The sequence below is a fragment of the Oreochromis niloticus genome, linkage group LG4 (genome assembly GCF_001858045.2).
Source record: "Oreochromis niloticus isolate F11D_XX linkage group LG4, O_niloticus_UMD_NMBU, whole genome shotgun sequence".
Lineage (NCBI taxonomy): Eukaryota > Metazoa > Chordata > Actinopteri > Cichliformes > Cichlidae > Oreochromis > Oreochromis niloticus.
The window spans coordinates 10,214,687-10,235,690 of NC_031969.2; the positions used below are offsets into that span (position 1 = coordinate 10,214,687).

Genomic DNA, 21,004 nt, shown 5'->3' on the forward strand with positions numbered 1-21,004 from the left:
ATAGAATTCATGAAAAAATGCCTATAGCATATTAGAAGGTTGTGTTTAATAAAGCATTGTATATGCTGTGACTGTATGCTGCTCAAGTGTTTGTGTTTGTGAGCTCTAATTAAGTCTTTAATTGAATATATGCTGAATGTGTATATGAGCATGTACATGAATGCGTTAATGCCACTCTGCTAGCTTTTTTACTGGACTGAAGCCCAGCTTGCCTGCTCGGTAAATACTGTTACCCTTACTTACCCTCAGCTGGTAATTGTGCAATACATTATGTCTGCCTTTAGAGTTCATACCCTGAAAGTACTCTGAGGTGAGGTAACTCATCACCCAAACTCACAATAATGCAAAGCACACCGCCTTACGGTGCAGGACTGTACCTCCATTACCTGCTGTGGGATTTGTCTGCTGAATGCCAGCCGGCCTTTTTCAGGCTGATTCATGTTGGAAGTGCTGCTTCAGTCATGCATTGCTTTTACTCTTTAGATGATAAGCAAAGTTTAATATACTTACAGTATAGTTGTATTCCTGTATAATCTTCATATATATATGTGTGTGTGTTTGTGTTTGAAAGCTATACTCTTATGGTGCATGGATATGAAACTGTGCTCAAACTCCACAGTGATATCATGCTCTCGATATTTTTAGCATCTTTTTTTTTTATTGATACATTTTAATGAAGAGTTCAGATTGTTTGGATGAAGAAGGCAAAGACAAAGCAGAGATGTGATGAAGCAAACAGATGAATGAAAAACAGCAGGAGAGTAATATTAGCAAGGTGAGTAAAGCCACACGGCAATACTAAACTGTAGTGTAGTAGCTGGGAAAAAAGCCGGTATTGAAATCCATTCAGACAAAGAAGCTGTAATTATTTTTTCACATTCTGACATGAAAACTGGAAGATATCGCACTGCCAGTATGTCAAATACTTGTTTCTATAGACATGCACAGCAGTGAAGCGTTTGCCACTGGCATTTAATCGGCTCTTTAAGCGTGCATGTGAATGAGCGAGAGAGTCACCAGCGCGGGCTCCAGCGGCAGCTTCAGTTGTGTGACACAGCATTTAGGCAGGCAAGAAGACAGTGGATTCGAAAGCCAAAAGCTGGCTCTACTGTCCCAGCTGGTGTGCCTGTGAGATTATGCATAGGTGCACCTTATGCATATGCACGCTTCGTTTCAAATGTGCCTGCTCGCGCGTCCTGCAGCACACAAGTCGTGTGTCTGCGTTCATCCGCGTGCGCGCGCGGAGCCTCAGCGAGGGAGAGGAAGAATAGTTTGCACCTCCGCTGTGAGTATTCGCTGGCTGCTGTTGCAACCAACTGTCAAGAGTGGAGGAAGAGGATGGGGAGAGGGAGGGATGTGAGCGGAATGACTTTGTGTGAAATCATAACCAGTCCTTATGGATGTAGAAAACCATACATCAGAGGTGTTTATGCGTGCGAAATCACAGCCAAGGGCTTAATCGGTCAGTAAAGGGTTTGTGGGCATTCACTGTTCGCCATAAACCGAGCTGTAAATCAGAGGCTGGGAAGAGGTGCTCTCATTGAGTATTTCTAACCAGCATCATTCAGGAAGACTGAGCCCTTCTGCTCAAAATGTTTGATGCGATGCCCAAAACCTTTGGTTAATGCTCCCATCCCCGCTGCTTTATGTGCCACTGAGTTTTAAGTCTGCCGGATGTTTCAAGATCTTTAGTAAACACTGACATTCTGATTAAATAGATTAAAAATAGGTAGGTTCACATAGATCAGGAAGACCCAAATCAGGTCAAGCTGACTATTTTTACTTTCTTTATGGAGCTCAGCTTGGCTCAAATAAACAAGATGTGATTTTTTTTTTGATTTTGAGGTTTTAAATCTGTTAAAATGTAATACTCCACTATATACGATCAGACGTGACATTGGATATTTCTCTGTCAGTAACTCTGTAAATAATTTTTTGGAAATGTATTTATATGGAATAACAACAAAGTGATTAATTGTTCCACTTAAAGTAAGTCATTGCAATTATTTTCTAGCATAACCTAAAGAGGTTTTACAAGTGCTTCGGGGAATTTTAGCTGTTTTTATTACAGGCAGTAGTGAGAGAACAGGAAATGAGCCAGATGGAACAAAAGTCTGCATTTCATTATCAAAATATTCTTTACTCTCTGTGAGTTGGCATTAAGTTTTTATGTTTTTGATGTCTTTTATGGTTGTTTTACAAGAAAAAAAAGCAAAAGCAAAAGGGAAAAAATACCAGCTGAATCTCATCTGGCCTTTACTCCCTCCCCTTTTTTCACGCTTAGTTCAAATGCTCAAGGATGAGCTTTATTAGCGTGACCGATGGGTGCTGTGGCCGAAGCTGTTGGATCAAAAGTGCACGACCAAAGGAAACTCTCTCTTTTATTCCTAAACATGTATCGGTCGCCTCAAATTCACGTTCTATAGCTTGACGTGCTTACGTGGCCGTTGCATCCGACTGACAAAGCTCACGACAGCGGCGCTCTAAACCTTTTTCTCCCTGTTCTCCTCATGATTTTGGCCCGCTCCTTCTTTTCATCTCATCTGATTCTCTGTAAATACCGTGTCCAGCAGTGTGAAATCTGTTAATCGATCGTGACGCTGATTGCGGGGCTCTCTAGTACGGGGACTTTGGCGACAGAGAGAAAGGCTAAAACACCAGGGGGATAGAGAAAGAGAGTTGATTGGTGTGAGGTATAGTGAATATGATTGAGTGTGCACGTGCAGCTGGCAGGGTGAGAGGATGGGTGAAACAGAGGAGAGGAAAAGATGAAAGAGAGAGGGAGCATGTGCAAGAGAGACAGGAAGGGAATAATGGATGGGTGGAAGGTGTGTGTGTGTGTGTGCAGGGGAGCGAGGTCGAATGAAATATTCCTAATTGCCAAGCCGAAGGTTGCCGGTTGCTGGTTTAACGGCTTGATGACTCTAATGGGTCTTTGTGTGCCATTTCGATATTGTTGTGGTTAAAAAGCTTTGGCAGCTACAAAGGACGCCTGTCACGGCGGCACGCGGAGGGAGAGGAAAAACGGGCTATGTGTGTGCATGCAGGTGATGGGGGTGTATGTGTGCAGAGAGAGAGGCAGAGATGGAGCGCGGAGTGCAGAGTTGTGAATGCGAGAAGTAGAAAACGCAGTTATTCCCTCTTTTTTTTAACAAACAGCAAAGCAAAATGTAAGTGGAGTGGGGCAAAAGGAGAGACACAGACACGCGTCTCGCTCTCTCTATGTATATATAAAGCATTGGAGGTTTTCTTGGTTTATAGAGCAGTAACTGTAACAGTTTGACCCAAACAATGTACAGATGTGGTAAAAAGAAAGTACAACGTCTTTAAATTCTAAGGTTGTACATGTCAGGACATAATAAAAATAATCTGGTCCTTAACAGGTCTTTAAATGTGGTGAATATCAGATGAACAACAACACATGAATCAAATGTAGTTGATTAACTGATGATCAGAACGTGTGAGCAAGTGGAAAACATTCAAGTCAGTAACCAGTCTTCCCAGAATGGACCAGTGGAATCACTCGGAGGTCAGAGGAGAACTGCTCAGACTCTACAGGCCTCAGTTAGCATGTTAGCTTTAGACTGATAGCGGCACAGGGGTAATGTTATGTAACATAGCTGCCAAAAGGGGAAAATGAAGAAAAGCAATTTTAGCCGAGTCTTCTATGAGGCTTAAACTCTCTAACAATACGTGACCTTAGCACAGTGTGGAGCAACCAGGTTACATTATAGCCAGACAAAAAGAAGTACATCAAAGTCAACCGCTCTCAAACAGGAAGTCAAAGCAAAAACATTACCAGGACCACGAACTGGCTTTTGTTACTGGCGGAGAAAGATGAATCTTCCAGCCCAGAGAGAAGAGCCGCTCTTCCATATGAATAAACCCTGCAGCATGAATAAAGACAAGGGAAACAAACTAATATTGCAAGAATATGACAACCAAAAAAAGAGAAAACCTGACATCGCCGAAGAAGAAGCAAAACGTGTCAGAGCCTCTTACAGCCGGAGGGGAAAAACCAACCAGCAGAACAACATATGAAACTGCGCTGATTCTTCTTTTAAAATGATTTATTTATCCTCTTTTATTGCTCTCACTGTTGTCATTTAGCTGTAAAACTATATCTCATCTCATCTTCTCACACACGTACATGTATATATGTGTATATACAGACTAGATGAACAAGGTCTCTGCAAACGCGATCCCATTACGCTCTGATTTTAGTTTCAATCCATCAGAAATCCTCGCTTTCTTCATTTGATGATGATGATGATAGATCAGTGTAGCTAACTTCAAAGCACGCAGAAGTCTGGTCACGAACTGGTGGATGCGCCCGTGCACTAGCAGACACGTCTGTGATTCAAGTGTTGGTCATATGTGGAGGTGCGACTTGAAACTGTGGCCTGGCAGATTTAATTTATTATGAACCTCTGCGTAATGACAGTTTTAATTTAATGCATCTGCGGGGAAATTAGATAGAAATTGCCTTGATTGGCGAGCCATCGTCATTAACTTTGACCAGCTCTCTGACATCATCGTCCATCAACACAACCCTAGTGTGAAGTGTGGAAAGAAAGCGATACGTTTGCTTCTCACTGGTTGCTATCTTTGCATTAACAAATGCGAATTAAAATTCAACGAGTTTGCAAGCATGACCTTGGCTTTGACCCAGTAGGGGATTATTGTGCACAAGTTTCACTAATATCTGACCAACACTCTAGCAGGAGCAGAGATCCTTGTGGATTGCGGATGCCTCACCATGGCAACTCATCAGTCTTTGGCAAGATTACCTAAAAACTACTTTGGTTGTCGTTGTTTGTGTATATTCTTTTCTCAGATATTGCTAGATTGGGCTTCAACAACAAAAGATGACCGGGTACAGTCGTATGCCGTATTGTCTGTCTTGTCTGTTGGTCTCAAAAGGGCCATATTTTATTACTCTTCAACTATGAAAATGTTGCGTAGCCTGAACCCGACATCAGGCATGCAGCTGAGCCTCGTTCCCACCGCTACATTTTTCTGTCAAGTGCCCTTTGAGCTGGTTTTTACCAACTTTGCTGTCAGCTTTAATACATTATTAAAGCGCATAAGAGAAAGATCTTGTATGTGTCGTTATTAGAATAGGGATTTGCGCTGATATGTGGGTGCATGTAAGATTTAGCAATGTGTTGTTAATGGAAGTTACGTGACAAGGCATCTCAGGCAGTATCGCCGAGTGACGCAAAAGTAGTACGAGAACAGAGTAAACAAGTAAGGTAATGGATTAACTCTATAAAAACAATGAGTAATCTGTGAAAAACTGCAAAGGGATGACTAACAACCCCAACACTGCTCACACAGGCGAAGGCAGTTTGAATTTTATGCTTTTATGTCTGCTTCTTACAAGTAACGACTACTCTGAGTGTAAATACATTTAATGGCCACACTTGGCAAACATGCTGTCAAAAATAGGCTAAGTTTGAAAGATTTCGACTTTAATATGAGTGAGGTAGGGGAAGAGGAGCGTGCAGATTGGCTTATTGTCTTAGCCGTAGTCTTGTTACATGTTTGTGTTGTGGAGACAACTCGCTGCCACTGTCACGCCAGCAAAGCAGATTTGAATTTTAATTGTCATCAGAGTGAATGAAAGGAGTCTTCACTGGGGGAGCCTCACTTGTGTAGCAGAGACAGAGAGGGTGGTCTGTGTGAGTCAGAGATGAGAGATGAAAACATCAACCTCTTTATTTATTTTTTATTTTTAACACGTGCTTCTCAGTAATTTCTTCCACTCATAATTTCAGCTTTCGAGAATATTTGTTAGATTCGGTGTCAGAGAATGAGACTTATTCTGCAGTTGTGCCCGTTAAGTCACTGTGGATGAGAGCAGCAGCTAAATGCCCCAAATGTAAATGGAAAAACACAGGGGATGGGAAAAGAGCAGTGGAGATAAAAGACGAGGGAGATAGAGAGGGTAGTCTTTTGCTTTGGAAAGGATGGGGCGAGGAGGTGGAGAAGGAGGAGGAGGAAGAGGGCGAGCGGAGATAGAGAGGGTGGTCTCGCTACAGACAGTGACTGAGAGCGAGCCTTTATCGTGTTGCCAGGAAAAGAACACAGAAGCACATATCAATAGTACTGTTATTTTTCTCGTTGCTCTTCATCTCCCCGTCCTCCACACCCCTCCATCATCCTCTTCCTTGTGAAGATTCGGCGTTTTGCGCGTTTCGCCGGTTTCTACGATTCTTAAGGATAAACGGTGACCCGGGCCTTTGTTTTCTCACTGCACCACATACTGACGTATTGTAGATAAACTGTGAATCTGTGGGTGAGGTGAAGAAAGCCCGATAGTGGGGAGATGGGAATCTGTTTGAGTGTGGGCATGTGTGTGTGTGTGTGTGTGTGTGTGTGTGTGTGTGTGTGTGTGTTTGAGCATTCGGTTTTTGTAGTGTGAAGTGGTGAGAAACAACCCCAGCGTGACGATGGCTCGGGGCCTTCGGCTGACAGCGCGGCCCAGGTGCACCCTGGGATGCATGATAGATGGAGAGAGGGAGGAAGAGAGGGATTGAGCCAGAGAGGAACAGAAAGAAAGCAGACAGGGACTTTAGCAGGGGAGGCCGAAGACGAGAAGGAAGGAAGTTAGCGGTTGTACAATACAGGGGGAAGAGGAAAGGCTAGAAGGATAGAAGAAGGGACCTAAGGAGGGAGATTGGGGAAAGCTGAGGGCAAGCCAAAGCTGGAGATCGAAATCGGTAGATATGCCTGGAATGGTGGAGATAGCAGCAGAAGAATGGAATGAATGGATTAATAACATCCCTCATATGGATCTCACTGACCTATGACCCCCTCTACCTACTCCTCTGTGCGTCTCTTCCCTTTGCTAAAGCTAGCATCACCTTTCCCCTCTTCCCTTTTGCTTGAACAAGGGACAAAACAAATATGTCTGACTATAGAAGCATGCTCACCCCTCTGACTCTCTAAACCACTTTACAGCCACTTTGGGACACTCTGTGGTGAACCTCAGAGTCTCCTCTGTCCCCACTTCCACTCATGAATCTGTGACTTACTCACACTTTTTATGACGGTTGTGTAGTTGCAAATAAGAGAAATGAAAACAAAGAATCATTGATCTTTTCCCCATACCGCTTCTTTAACTTTCACCATGGTGGCTTTGGGTAACTCTTTTGAGTATCTATAGGCACAATGCTTCAGTCATCGTGATCTGATATGATGGACAGATTAGCTTGAGGTGATTTAATTTTGTATTTGCACTGGATGTTTCCTACTTGTTTTATTTACTGTCGTTTCATTTTTGTTTTGTTCGTACTTGTATACATTTTGAGCAAGCCGCATTGCTTTGGACCTTAAATTCAAATTAAATAGTTACTTTTACATGTAACCTGTATTGCCTGTGTTATCTCTATTTTGGCTGTGCAACATACTACGAACCTCAAGTAATTAATTGTATCAGTGAGCATGAGCAAGAAAAAATAGCCAGAGCAGCCTGTTCTTTCATTCACACAGGACATATTTTCCAAATCAAAACAACATAAACAGCTTTTAGGACGAGGAGTAGCCAAGTATTTGGTACATTTTATCCTGTCCTGGTTATCTGTTTTCTTTTTTGTTAACTTAACCTTTCCCACAAAAAAATATCAGCTAATGAAACTCTGCTCGGTTCTTACACTTGCTAACCTCTTTAGCAAGTAAGCTAGCTATCGATTGCTAGCTAACTTACTTGCTAACCTCTTTAGCAAGTAAGCTAGCTATCGATTGCTAGCTAAATTGCTAGCATGTCCCAAAGCTGTGTGTTGCTATTTAAAGGAGTCTTTAATCTGAGTTAAATACCTACAACTTGTTAAGGTTCCACACATGAAACCTCAAAGCAAGAGAGCTTCTCATTTGAAGGCCTCAGTCACACAGGTGTAAAGATGAATCAGCAACTGCAGATCTGATCCGATGGACCAGTTGACTAATGTCAATGACTAATATGATATGTCTGTGATCTCCTACAAAAATCAGTCTTGCCAAAGTTATACCTCCATCTTCTCATTTATCCACTCAGCCTCTCCCAGCGGCTCATTCACAGAGACACAGATATAAAAACCAGAGTACACCAATTTAATTTGTAGACTCACCTTTCCCTCTAGCCACCCTGTTCAGCCTTCTTAGCCTAACTCTGTGAGACACACAGACAGACACGCACAAAGAAAGACCTATTACTGTTCTACAAGGACCAGGGGACAAACAAGAGCAGCAGCAGGAAGCGCATCAGACTGCAGAGGCCCCTCTGTGGGCCGTCTGCTAAACTTAGAGCAGAAATGGGCCAGAGAGAAACAATCTGTGCGTTTGTGTGTCTGTGCCTGAGTTTGTGGCGAGTCTGAGTGTTAAGTGCTATTACCTTTCACTCAGACGCTGTCTGATTGTGTTAAGACGTGAACCGAAACACCCGTTTGTTAAATTTGTTCTTTTCGTCCTTTAAATACCTGGAAGGGGACGTAGCTGTCACGTCGCAATGCAATTATGTTAAAGAAAAATCTGTCAAAAATTATACGTGCGACCTGGGCTCTTCTTTTTTTTCTTTTTTTAATTAACTTGAAAAGTACTTAGAATAAGGTCAGTGTTAATTAGATGATGGTCTGACAAATGTGTGAGCTAATTAAGCTTGTATGTGTTTGATTAAAGATAAGTAGACTTCCATGATAAGAAAAGGGATGATGAAGCATGAGAAGAGTGAAGTACGGGAGGGGAAAAGAGACACCGCGAGTGAGGCGAGGTTTAATTGAGGTAGAGATAATGATTGTGGGTGAAGCGAGAGAGGGGGAGAGAGAGTGCACGAGGGACGGGGATGGAGGGGGGGAGAGAGGGGAGGATTCGTCATCAATACGTAGTGCATATGGTGATGGTGGCTTATGCTCACGGGCCTTATCGGAAATGAACACTTGTGTGTTTGTGTGTGCGTTGCCTCGCCCTGCTTCTAGCTCCACTGCGTGCCTGTGTGTGTGTGTGTGAAGGCCTGTGGCTGTGGCGAGTTTACATCTCCTGCCCACTGTCTTTTAAATTCACTATATTCAAGCGAAGGCCAGCTGTTCCCTCTTTCCTCCCGCCTCACCTCCCACTCCAGCTCTCTGTTTTTCATCCCTCCATCCTCTTTTTCTCTGTCTCAGTCGCTCTCTCTCTCTCTCTCTCTGGCTGGCTTCTCGTTCCATCAGGCAGTGCAGCAGCAGTCAATAGCACAACCCCCCACCCCCCTCGCTCAAGTTCAAAAGATCCTTTATAGGCAGGATAGAAATATGCATTGCCAAAAACCTCCCAGCAACAGACACCATCATCTCCCTCTCCCTGCCTTTCTCTACCTTTCTACCTCACTCTTTGTCTCTCTCTCTTTCACACACTCCTCTTTTTTTCCTGAATGCTACTTCCTCACTAAAAACAGATGCTTCAATGACACATATTGCTCATAAAGTTAAATAAAAATAGCAGTTCTTATGAGTTAATTGGGATCTAAGCCTTGCCCCACATTCTCACATGCTGTTAAGGGGTTTTCTTGCTTTTCTATGCTTGTGAATTCAGGATAAATATTCATTCTTAATATGAAGTCTGCTGTGGAATAGACACGGCATAGTTAAAGATATGTAAAGTAAATACGAACCTACAGGCACAAATTACAGTGCTGCACAGTAGTCTTAAGCCACCCTTTACTCATATCATGCTTCTTGCTTCCATGGACCAGTAATAGTTCTCCAGGCTTTCTGAAGGTCTGCTTTTTTACTCATTTTCAGTCCAGCATTTACACCTGACCATTTTTAGAGAAATGTTTATTTGTTAAGCCACCAATAAATCATTCAAGCATTAAAAAAGAGCTGAAAACCTGGCATATCTCGACATGGTGTACAGTGTGTCCTTTAACATTTTTGACCTGGACAAGTTAAGGACAAAAGAAGAAGTGGTGGGACTAAAAAGTATCTCCAGCAGATAAACAGTATCTGCATCTGTCATGTCCTTGAGAAACAGGAAAAACAGACCAGCAAAGACTTGACACAGGACCTGCGAGATGCATCTGACCCTTCAGTCGACCCATCTACTGTTGACTGAAGCCTCATTAGAACGAAGTCTCAATGGAAGGGTGGCTGTCAAGAAGCCATTATTAAGGAAGGGAAACAGGGAAAAGGCTGTGTCATGCTAGATTACACAAGAACTGGACTGAAAATTAGTGGGAACAACTTCATGGAGTGATGAATCCAGATTTTATATTTTTGGTTCAAATCATCATCAATTTGTACACAAGAGGTCAAGACTGAGCTACAAAAGTGACTCCCCTTCATTTGTAGCACACTGCCTTTCAGGAAAAGCATACCTGGATAGAAAAACACACATGGATTGGCCTGGACATCAACATTATTGAAGCAGTGTGAGATCATCCTGACAGAGAACAGAATAAAAGGCAGAAACATCCAAAGAAGAGCTTTAAATATCCTTCAGAAAGCCTGGAGAACTATTCCTGAAGACTACTTAAAGACATAATAAGAAAACTGCCTTAGAGAGATCAGACTACTGAAGAATAAAGTTCATCATGCAAAATATTAACTCTCGATCTTGTTAAAATTACATGAACTATGTCTTTTTTATTGCTGATATTTCAATACTAGCTTGGCTAGTATTGAAATATCGGCTTGGCTAAGCTAAGCTAAGTTAGCTTAGCTTAGCCAAAAGGAAGGAAGGTTAGTTTTCTTTGCCAGGAAATACTAACTGCTTCCAGGATGGTATGGTGTGATGTAATAATTATGAGGATACAGTCAGCCAGAAAGTTTGCAGTTACAAAACAAGTTAAGCTTTCCTTTTTAAATGGTGAATCATGCATTTACAGGGCCGTGCAGGGATAACATAGCAAAGCAAGAAGATTCATTTCCAATATATTCCAAGCATGCTTAAAATGATATACAAATAGTTAATTAAAATTGAATCACACAAAAAGATCTTCAGAGCCACATTACATCAGCACAAACTAAACCAAAAATAAATAAAATGTTCACAATAGATCAGGTGACGAATGGACTCGCACACCTTACCTTGGAACTATATTAGTCCACTCCATTAGTCCAAATTGCTTCCCACTAAAACCTCAGCTGACACGTATCCTCAGACAGCCATGATTTATCTTTACGCAAATGGCGCCATGTTGGGTTTCAGTTGCAGTAAAACATAAAGGAGCGTGAGCGTTACATCTGTAGCTGCACGTAAACATGTAGCTACAGAAAGCATAATGCATAATGCTTGCTCTTGACCCCTGTGTTCCCATTTAGTATGTGCTTTATGTGATCACGCTGCGATGCACTTTCCCGTTTAACGGTGCGCCTCATGTTGTTTTACTATGTCATTATTTGTGTGGAGTGTGCGTGAGTGCCTGTGTGTGTCTAAAGCAGCACCCTGGTATTATTCTGTGATTGCGGTGTTGATTTGTCTTTTTGTGTTGGAATCCTCACTTGGAGGATGGGTTTCGATTGCCGCTGCGACTGCTCTGTATGTGTGTATGCTAACAAGAGATTTTGTGCCTGCCTAAATGTGTTTATATGTGTGTTTAAAGCGAATTATGTGTGTGTATTTTTGTATGTGTGTGTGTGCATATTCCAGAGCAAGATTGGAAGTGGGTCTATTTCTTTTGCAGTCACTGATGTGCCCCTGTGTGTGTAATTGAAATACCTGAGTTATTGACTCTCCCTCCTCTCCAAGTCAAATAACTGCTCCAGGAGTGTGTGAGTGCACTCATTTGGAGGCTCTGGGGCAGAGCAGGCAACTCTGGCAGACCAAGACCTATCAACCACGAAATACACACACACACATGGACACACACACACACACACACACGTGCATACCTAGTACAGAGCCTTTATGAGGCTAAATCTACTCAACTGCAGACACACAGGCACACTGAAGCAACGTTAGAGGCAGAAAATCACACACATATGTATTAATAGAGGTGCTCACACGCACAGTCGTGTGCCCAGAATACATTACATTAACTTCAGTGGATCATATAGGAATGGAGATTTGCAGATGACACGCGGCAGCCAATGCACTGCCTTTAGTTTCCTTATTAGTCTGCCCAGTTGATGGATGAGGCAGTGGGAGTCTAAACCTAAGCTTATGCCAGCCTTTGGATACAAATTAGAGTTTTTTCATGGGACTTGCTTTTTGTCCTCATTAGAGGGATGCCTCCCATAATGTGACAGCATCCCTACAACCTGAGTAATACCTGACTTCTCTCCCATCGACACACACACAAACACATGCTTGCGTACATACATCTCTATTTTGCACAAACACACAGAGGAAGGCGCACGTGTCTCTCTTCTCTCTTCCTCTTTCTGACAGCAGCAGTCCTGTCTCTGTGGTTGAACAACTCAGGCTTAGCCTCCTCTGTAAATGGGTGGCTGACTGCCTGACACACACATACACACACACACACACACATGCGCTCACACACCTCCGTTTGCCTGCTCCTTCACTGACTCCTGGCTTCCTGCCCCTCACTCGCTCCATGCAGGATCACAGCCGTCTGCCAGCCTGCCCTGTTCTTCTCCATTCATCCCATTGTCACCACATTGTCCTCTGCCTCTGTCCCTCTGGAGGCTTCAAATCTCAGCTACATCCCCACTGCTTTTTTTTAAAAACATTTTTTGTACATCTCTATCTTTTTTTCCCTAGCTTGCTTAATTCCTTTTCCCTCCCTTTGGTTTCGCTCTGCTCTTTTCTCTTATCAGCTCTCTCTTCTGTGGTTTTTTCTGCCTCTCCTTGTATCTCTCCATCTCTCTCTCTCCCCTGTCTCCACCGGCCATTCATCCCGGCGTATTGTGTTGTATAGTGTATTGTTGCCTGTGTACAGTAGCCAGCACTGACGTCAGCTGTGGATCCACAGAGAGGACAGTGAGCGGCTCTGAGGCGTTTTCAAAGCCTTGCTGGCCGGCTTCTTGTGCCTGGCTGACTGACTTGCTGGCCCTCGAATCCCCCTGTGGGAATTTTAATGCTCGCTAATCGATCACCTCATGCCAGCAGAGGGGATAATGTGGCCAGACCCTAATTATTGTTGCTGTAAATGAAGAGTGGTGTTTGCAGCACTTCATTTTAGTCAAGCTACCAGCGTCTTTTCTTTTTTTTCTTTCTCCAGTATCTCCAAACCCCACCTCCTGATTTTGCATTTGCCTTGGTCTTCTTTGAGCGTGTACTTTTCTCAAAGGCTAATGAAAATTCTGCAGACCTCTGGCACTCTGAATGAGTGTGCTGGACAGCACATTAATACTGCTCTTAAGAAAAGAGAGATAGAAGGAGAAGGCCAGAGGAAATGGTGGTGGGGAGGCAGGGCGGCAGGGGTGCTCTATAGAGGATAAAGTGGGGGGGAGCGGGAGTGCACAAGTCTGGAAATTCAATTATAACCGTGCCCTGGCAGTAATTCCAGTGGTATTAATGGGACGGCAGAGCGAGAGACGAGATGGATAGAGATGAAGAATGAGAGAAGGAGGGGCGGAGAAGAGACAGAAAGTTGAGCAACAAATGGATTCGAGTTAGCAGCGAAACACGGCGCGACGTCAGAGCGCGCATCATTTTTTCATGATCTCGAGACACAGCTCCTGCGCCGAAGCTGTGTTTATATTTCAAGCAGCACGGGGATAATGACATGTTTTCAGCCTCATGGATGCAGCGCGTTACCCTCGTTACTTGCGAGAGTTCTCATCTTACATGCTCGCCGTACACCTCGACATGCTGCCTCAATCGGGCAGCCCTGATCTCGTTAATGCAGCAACAAGGTAACAGACCACGTGAATCCCCTGGGAGGGCCAGGTTAGCCTTTGATGATGAATGAAGTGCAGAACGAGTCCTAAGACGCCGGCACCCAGTCTGCCTGCTTGCCTGGTCTTACTGTCAGCTTCAATTTGCTCACATGCAATACAAAAAAACAAAAAGCACCCTCATTCTCATTCATATCATTTGCCACATTAGAAGCATGAATGCTGTGACCATAAACACACTACTGTACATTGTGTACACGCAAGTTGGACACTCGCAGAATGACTCACAGACACAAACACACATGCAAAATAACCTGCTCGTGTTGCAGAACTGCAGAGTCCTGTCTAGACGAGTTTCTCACCTCCTCCTCGTCTTCTGTCCACCTCGGTATTCTGTTTCAACACTCACGGCAAGACGCAGGCTTGGATATCAGTATGTGAGCAGTGTTTATTGGAGTGTCTGTAATGCTGTTTGGTTTGGTGTACATTTAACGTCTCTAGACTGAGTTTCTCCCAGCAGACAGACTCAGTCAGGGGTTACTGTGTGCCTTTTCTTGTTTGTTATTTAAATCTAGGACTGTGCGGGCTAAAAAATGGCCTTGTTGGCTTTAATAAAACAAAAATGATGAACACGACCTGTGAGATTAAGGACAGCAGCTTGAAGCCCTCAGAATTTGCTCCAGCCACCCCCGTGTACAAACTCATTAACGGAGTCATAAAGGCAACTAATGAAAATCATGACCGGTATCATTACAAGACCACTGGTGTCCTCTCGCCTTTTCCCTCTGCGAGCGAGAGAATAAAGGCGACTAAATTAATGTTCACACCAATAATGTTACAAAAACACAGCGCGTCCTTTAAGTAGTAGCTGTTCTCCTCTGCGTGTGCGCAGCCACCTAAATTAAAGTTCAGACCAGTGTTGTTGCATAACCATTTACACTCCACGTCTTTGTCCTTCTGTGTGTTTTTCTGTCACTTTCAGGATGACCACTCCATGTTCTTTCAGTTCGGCCCCTCCATCGAGCAGCAGGCGTCAGTCATTTTGAACATCATGGAGGAATACGACTGGTACATCTTCTCCATAGTCACAACGTACTACCCGGGTTATCAGGACTTTGTCACCAAGGTAATGCCGTGCAGCTGATGCAACACGTACAATCAATCAGGATGAAAGAGATGCAGAATGTGATGTGGATGTGTTCCCAAAAGCCTACGCATTTTTAAATATCTAATATCTAAGTCAGGTATTAGTCAGAATATTCATTTTTACTCCCAAATCTTTGCAATCAGGGATATTAACAATTAAATAATAAAAATAATAATTCAAAAAAGTCAAAAAATAAATGTAGTTACAAGTAAGATTAAAACATAAATGTACTAACAAACAGACAAAATATATATAATATAATTTTGAATTTGATTTAGATGCTTTATTTTAACACATAAAGCACTACAGTTTTACTCACCAAAACCAGAAGTAGACTTATTGAATAATCTCTTAAAATAAAACACACAGCAAACAAATTTGTTATCAAATTTCATATAAAATGCTCCAAAAGTTAGTGGAGATAGGTTAATTGGTCAATCTAAATTGCCCATAGATGTGAATGCGGGAGTAAATGTAAGTGCGCATGGTTGTCTGTCCCTGTGTGTTAGCCCTGCGACAGACTGGCGACCTGTCCAGGGCGTACCCCGCCTCTCGCCCTATGACAGCTGGGATAGGCTCCAGCGCCCCCCACGAATGGATGGATGGATGGATGCTCCAAAAGGCACAGCCACGACAAATGCACTTCAGTGTTCAGTGACTCTGATTAGCCTAGCAGTCAGCTATCAGCTACAGACGCCTAACCTTAAGCCTTAAAAGTTGTTTGTAAAAAAATCACCCTCCACATTTTTTTTGTCTTGTTAAAGACTAAAGCAAAGTACATAGTGTTAATCAGCCCCTTCTACCCACTGCAGATTCGTAGTACCATCGAGAACAGCTTTGTGGGCTGGGAATTAGAAGAAGTTCTACTACTTGACATGTCTGTGGACGACGGCGATTCAAAGATCCAGAACCAGCTGAAGAAGCTCCAGAGCCCTGTTATTCTTCTCTATTGCACAAAAGAAGAGGCTAACACTATCTTTGAGGTGGCCCACTCTGTTGGAATCACTGGCTATGGCTACACGTGGATCGTGCCCTCGCTGGTTGCTGGAGATACTGATGTAGTGCCGGCCGAGTTCCCCACAGGTAGGAAATCTGAAACTGAACCAGAGTTCGGACTTAAACTTGGATAACACTGTAATCTGACATAATCAAACATAATAAATGATCTTTTATTGCTTTCAGCTTAAATCCTACACATGTGGAGTGTAACATTTACATAAACTTCAGTGATTAGGTGAGAATTTGGAGTGTTACAAATGCATCCATTTTCAGTATGGAAGATTGTAAATGAACCACGGAAGACTTTTCAGCATACTTTGTTATTACTCAGGTTGCTGTTCACAATCACACGGCTGCTGCTTTCCAGCTCGCAGTCATACACCTACCAACAACAACAACATAACGACAGAAACCAGTTCCCTTTTTATGCGACGAGGCGTGATTGCGGATGCCGCTCAGGTGTGTCCACCCCCCCTGCAGCGGCACTGCAAACCACGCCCGCCACAAAGATGTTGCCCTAAAATGCTTGTTTTAAATCATAATTGTACGTACCAAACTTACCTAAAACATGTAAATGGCCCACCTTTTATAGCTAGTTGTGCCAGCTTTAGCAACAACAGCTACAACCGACACCTCCGGTAATCAAAGATCAGCCTATGCATGGCTGCTTTGGAAATTTTGCCCAGCCTTCTTTGCAGAACTGCATAGTGGATGCACACTGGACCTGTTCTTTTCTTAGTTCTTTTCTGCAGCATGTCAGTAGGGTTCAAGTCTTGACTTTGACTTCACCATAAGTTTAGTTTATTGCTTTTAAGCCATTCACAGGGGGGGTAATTCTTGTGTTCAGGATCACTGCACCACTGCATACCCCAGAGTGACAGACTGACGACCTGCCATTGTCCCCACTGTCACTGTCAGAGACTTTCTTTAAGGGAGCAGAATTCATGTTTTCCGCAATAATCACAATTCGGCCTGTAGCCACATAGCATCTCCACTTGATACAGCTTCCCTCAGCTTTGACTGTAGGTAGAATGATTTGTTTGTCTTTGTTTGGTTTATGCAAACTGTGACGAGACTCTTGGCCTCGAACAAATACATAGAATATTCATCCAAAACGGTTTTGTTGAGCCAAAATTAATAAAAGCCTTAATGTACTGTTGGGATAGCACTGATTTTAACTTTACCACTTCTCTTTGCCATTTTAGCCCAGAGCCTTCAGGTTAGCAGATAATAAACTGACCTTTGTTGAGTTTAGACGTGACTTTCTTTGGATGTTTTTGTTGGGTTGTTTGAGACTTTCCAGAAGTTGTCGCTGTATTAGAGGAATTCTGGAAGGTCAAGCACCTCTTTGAAAGTTCAATCTTGTTTCAAAATCTCCTTTTATAGATAAATCCTTTGTGGATGTGCCTTAGAAATAGTCTCATAAACCTTTCCAGAAAGATAATTCAATCACATTTTTTCCTTGTCTCATTTCTCTTGGCACACTGTGCTAATGTTGAGACTTTTTAGCCAACTCCCTGCTTTTAAAAATGGTCTCCTTGGTGAGTCAATGTGGTGATTCAGTACAGGAATCAGGACCGGCAATGTACGTTGTGCAGACTATATATGAAAGTTAAAGATGGCCACTCAAGTGAGACAAAGAGTTTTTCCTCTCATAGACTTTCTTAGAAGATGGCAGCCTGAGGACTCACCGCCTGCTGGCACTCAGAAAGAAAACAAGTTTTAATTTCTTCATTTGCTTCATTTTTCATAAGAAGAAGCTGCAGCCGAGCTGTGGTATATACTGCACCACATTACAGAAGAGCTTTTTGTTTCATTTCTAAAACAGTGATAATGATATTCTGCTGTATAGTAAACTTCCTTTAGACCGGTCCTAAAACCGACTCCCTGTATTTGACCATCATAATGATCCGAGTAGAAACAAACACAAAGGTCTATTTGGCGCCGCAGACGGACGACAGAGCCACTGAAAAGCTATTCCTTAAATTTTCTTTGCAGTTCACTGTTGGAGTGTTTTGTAAGACAAACTGACCTTTTCTAACAAGAAATGAGGGAGCCTCTTTTCTCCACAGCACCACCGGAGGTCAATCTAACCTTTTCAGGTCAAATGTGAAACCAAAGTGATGTCTAAGTTGGGGGACATTAAAACACTCAACCTGCTCACGCAATTTGTCAGGCACACCTGTCAGGCTGACTCATCGAAAACGACACTCAGCGCTTGGGGGTGGACAGACACTTTTTAGAAAGGCCATCTCTCAGTGGGAATCAAACCTTTAACTGTTAGTGATGTCCCCACCGTGCTAACTAATGGAACTTTCCTCAACTTTTGGCTCTCTGTGGGAGAGAAAACTGTAGAGGAGGTAGTATATCTAAGCTGGATGTATGAGCGCTGTAATTTGTTGGTGTTTGGCTGGTTGATTTACAGCGGAGGGGAGAAATTACACTGCCGCCTGTCCTCAGCAGTTTCTGGGAAATGGTTTTCCAGGCGGAACCTGAGACCGTTGTCCCGTTCAGGCACCGTAACTCAAACTTTTTACCTCTGTTCCCCTATTGGCACCCACAGATGATTTACTCTGAATGGGAGCTAGGAGTGTGTTTGCAGGCCTGTGTGTGCTTTTGTTTTTGTTTCGGTGTGTAATGTCTATGTGCATTTGTCTGTGAAAGTTACGATTGTTTCAGGGTTTAATTTGCATGAGAAAATAATGAGCGAATGTAATCAAATGGGTTGTGTGTTTGCGCACTGCCGTGTACTTCATATGGTGAAGGACGACCGGTGTTTACTCGTTGGACAGGGTGAACTGAATTCTGTGCGCGTTTGTGTCCGTGCGTGTGCGTTTGTGTGTCACTCTGTCTGTTACAAATTAGGGTTCCACTCTATAAAGTTTGATATATCACCGTATCAGTTATGTAAATCACACAACAACGTCCCTCTTGATTTATGTTGCCGCTGAGATAATCGCGTCTCGCTCGTGTACCGCCTGGATGATTGCAAAGTAGAGCTGCGTGGAGTGGCTGCGTTGATGGACACGCACGAACCTCTTTCAGTTAACACTGAATTATCATGACATGAATCACATGGGACAAAGTGACACATTTTAGGCTAAATGTCATCCTTCTGTTTCATGCGTGATGAACAGGACGCAGAATGTGCCAAAATAATCTCACAGAACTCTCAAAGTAAGACGACTTTTTATGACGTCGCTTTTGTCAAATACAAGATTATTTAGATTTACCTTTACTTAAAAACGTCATTAAAAATAGCATATTAAGTATAAAATACAGTGTTGTAAGGCAGCATGCAAAGAAACCATCAGTATCCAGATGGCCGAGCTTTGATTCACAGCTCTGCTCCTGTAGGATCTGTGCTTGTTCGTGCTGCTCCTGCCAGAAAAATGAAAGTGATGGTTGGCTGATGAGTTTCCTCTAAACAGCTTCAGCAGTGACAGTCTGTAAAACCTGTACTGAGAACAGCCTCACCTTTGTAATCACTAAAATGCTAAAGCTTTCCAAATGCCTCTGCTTTGTGGTTTTGTCTGTCTTGAAGTGCAAAGACGTAGAAGAACAGCATCGAAATCCTAGTAGTCTGAGAAAGTTAGCAATTGTTAACTCTATATAACCCTGACAGATATTTATCAGCTTGATGACATATTGGCCTATAACAAACATGAGTCTACCTACATATGACAACATATGAGTTGTCCAGAAAGACGCCAGTTTAAAATCTTTATTTTTTCTGGAGTGAAGCAGTGTCTTTGTTGCCAGATCCTTTTTTTTTTAAGATTATTTTTTGGCCTTTATTGGGTAGAAACAGTGGAGATAGACAGGAAAGAGGGGAGAGAGGGGAAGACATGCAGCAAAGGGCTGCAGGTCAGACTCGAACCCGGCCCTACTGCTCTCTGGTCAGTGCTTCTAGGCATGTAGACATGAATAAGAAGACCCGCTGAAAGGGGAAGAAAGGTCATTTCAGTGACCGAACGTGACGTACTTGTTGTTGTCAGAAATTGTTGATCCTCTGGGGGTTTACAGAGAATGGCGTAAAAAAGTGATTGAGTAAACGGGTATTCTGAAGGTGAAAATGAAAATAACCCCTCATTACAGCCGAGGTATTCATATAAACACACAATACATTAAATCTTGAAGCAGATGGGCTTCAACAGCAGCTAAGAGCAGGAAACTGAGGTTATAGTTTTCACAGACTCACCAAAATTGCACAATAGGAGGTTGGAAAAACACCTGGTCTGATGAGTCTTGATGTCTCTTAAGGCATTCCATGTGAGCGTCAGCTTTCATACCGTTTAGGTATGAAAACATGGATCCATCCTGCCTTGTATCAGTGGTTCAGGCTTGTGGTGTTGGTGGAAATGGTGTTGGGGACGTCTTAGTTCCAATTAAGCATTACTGAAATTTCACAGTCTGCCTAATTATTGTTGCTGACCATGTCCATCCTTTTTTGACCATAGTGTGTCCATCTTCTGATGGCTGCTTTCAGCAGGATAATACACCATGTGACAAAGCTGAAACCATATCAGTCTGGTTTCTGAGTTTACTCAGCACCTTGTTAATTCTGAATGAGCAGTTCTGAAGACAAAAGATGATCCAAACCAGGACCAGCAAGGTGTACCTAATAAAGTGGCTAGTGAGTGCATGTAGGACATGTTTCTATGTGTGTGTTTTTTTTAAATTTTCTGTGTAGCATTTGACATAAGAATCCAGTATCAGTTGGGATAGTTCTGGACAAACCAACATGCCTAGTGTAAGCATCAAGATCAGAAAAGCCACATTAAGCCTGCAGCAAGTGGCAGTCAAGCGCACCAACTTCTAAATCAGCACAGAGTGAAATGACACCACGGCACCGCATGTGACTGTTGGTTTCGCTGGTTGTGTCCTCTGCGGACTCTGGCGGTTCAGGGTTCACCAGGAGTTGCACGCTAGCTGCGGGCCTAATTTGCTTACAAGGCACACTTAATAATTTGCACCGTGTGTGATGAAGAGCCTCCAAATCTCACGGGTAATTCCGCTGATCCCTTCCTTAAGTAGCGCTTTGGGAAACCATCTCTTCACCCACTCCTTCTTCCTTCTTGCTTCTCTATATTTTGCTGCT

General features: G+C 43.0%; 1 protein-coding gene across 5 annotated transcripts in view; it reads left to right on the forward strand.

Moving 5' to 3' along the window:
• Positions 1-21,004, forward strand: part of grin2ba (glutamate receptor, ionotropic, N-methyl D-aspartate 2B, genome duplicate a) — a 136,771-nt gene that overhangs the window by 59,428 nt on the left and 56,339 nt on the right. For all 5 annotated transcript variants that reach the window (XM_019358152.2, XM_013270153.3, XM_025906790.1 and 2 more), the window contains exons 5-6: positions 14,740-14,883; positions 15,717-15,987. In XM_019358152.2, coding sequence (XP_019213697.1) covers positions 14,740-14,883; positions 15,717-15,987 — 415 coding nt within the window. The remainder of the gene's footprint in view (positions 1-14,739; positions 14,884-15,716; positions 15,988-21,004) is intronic.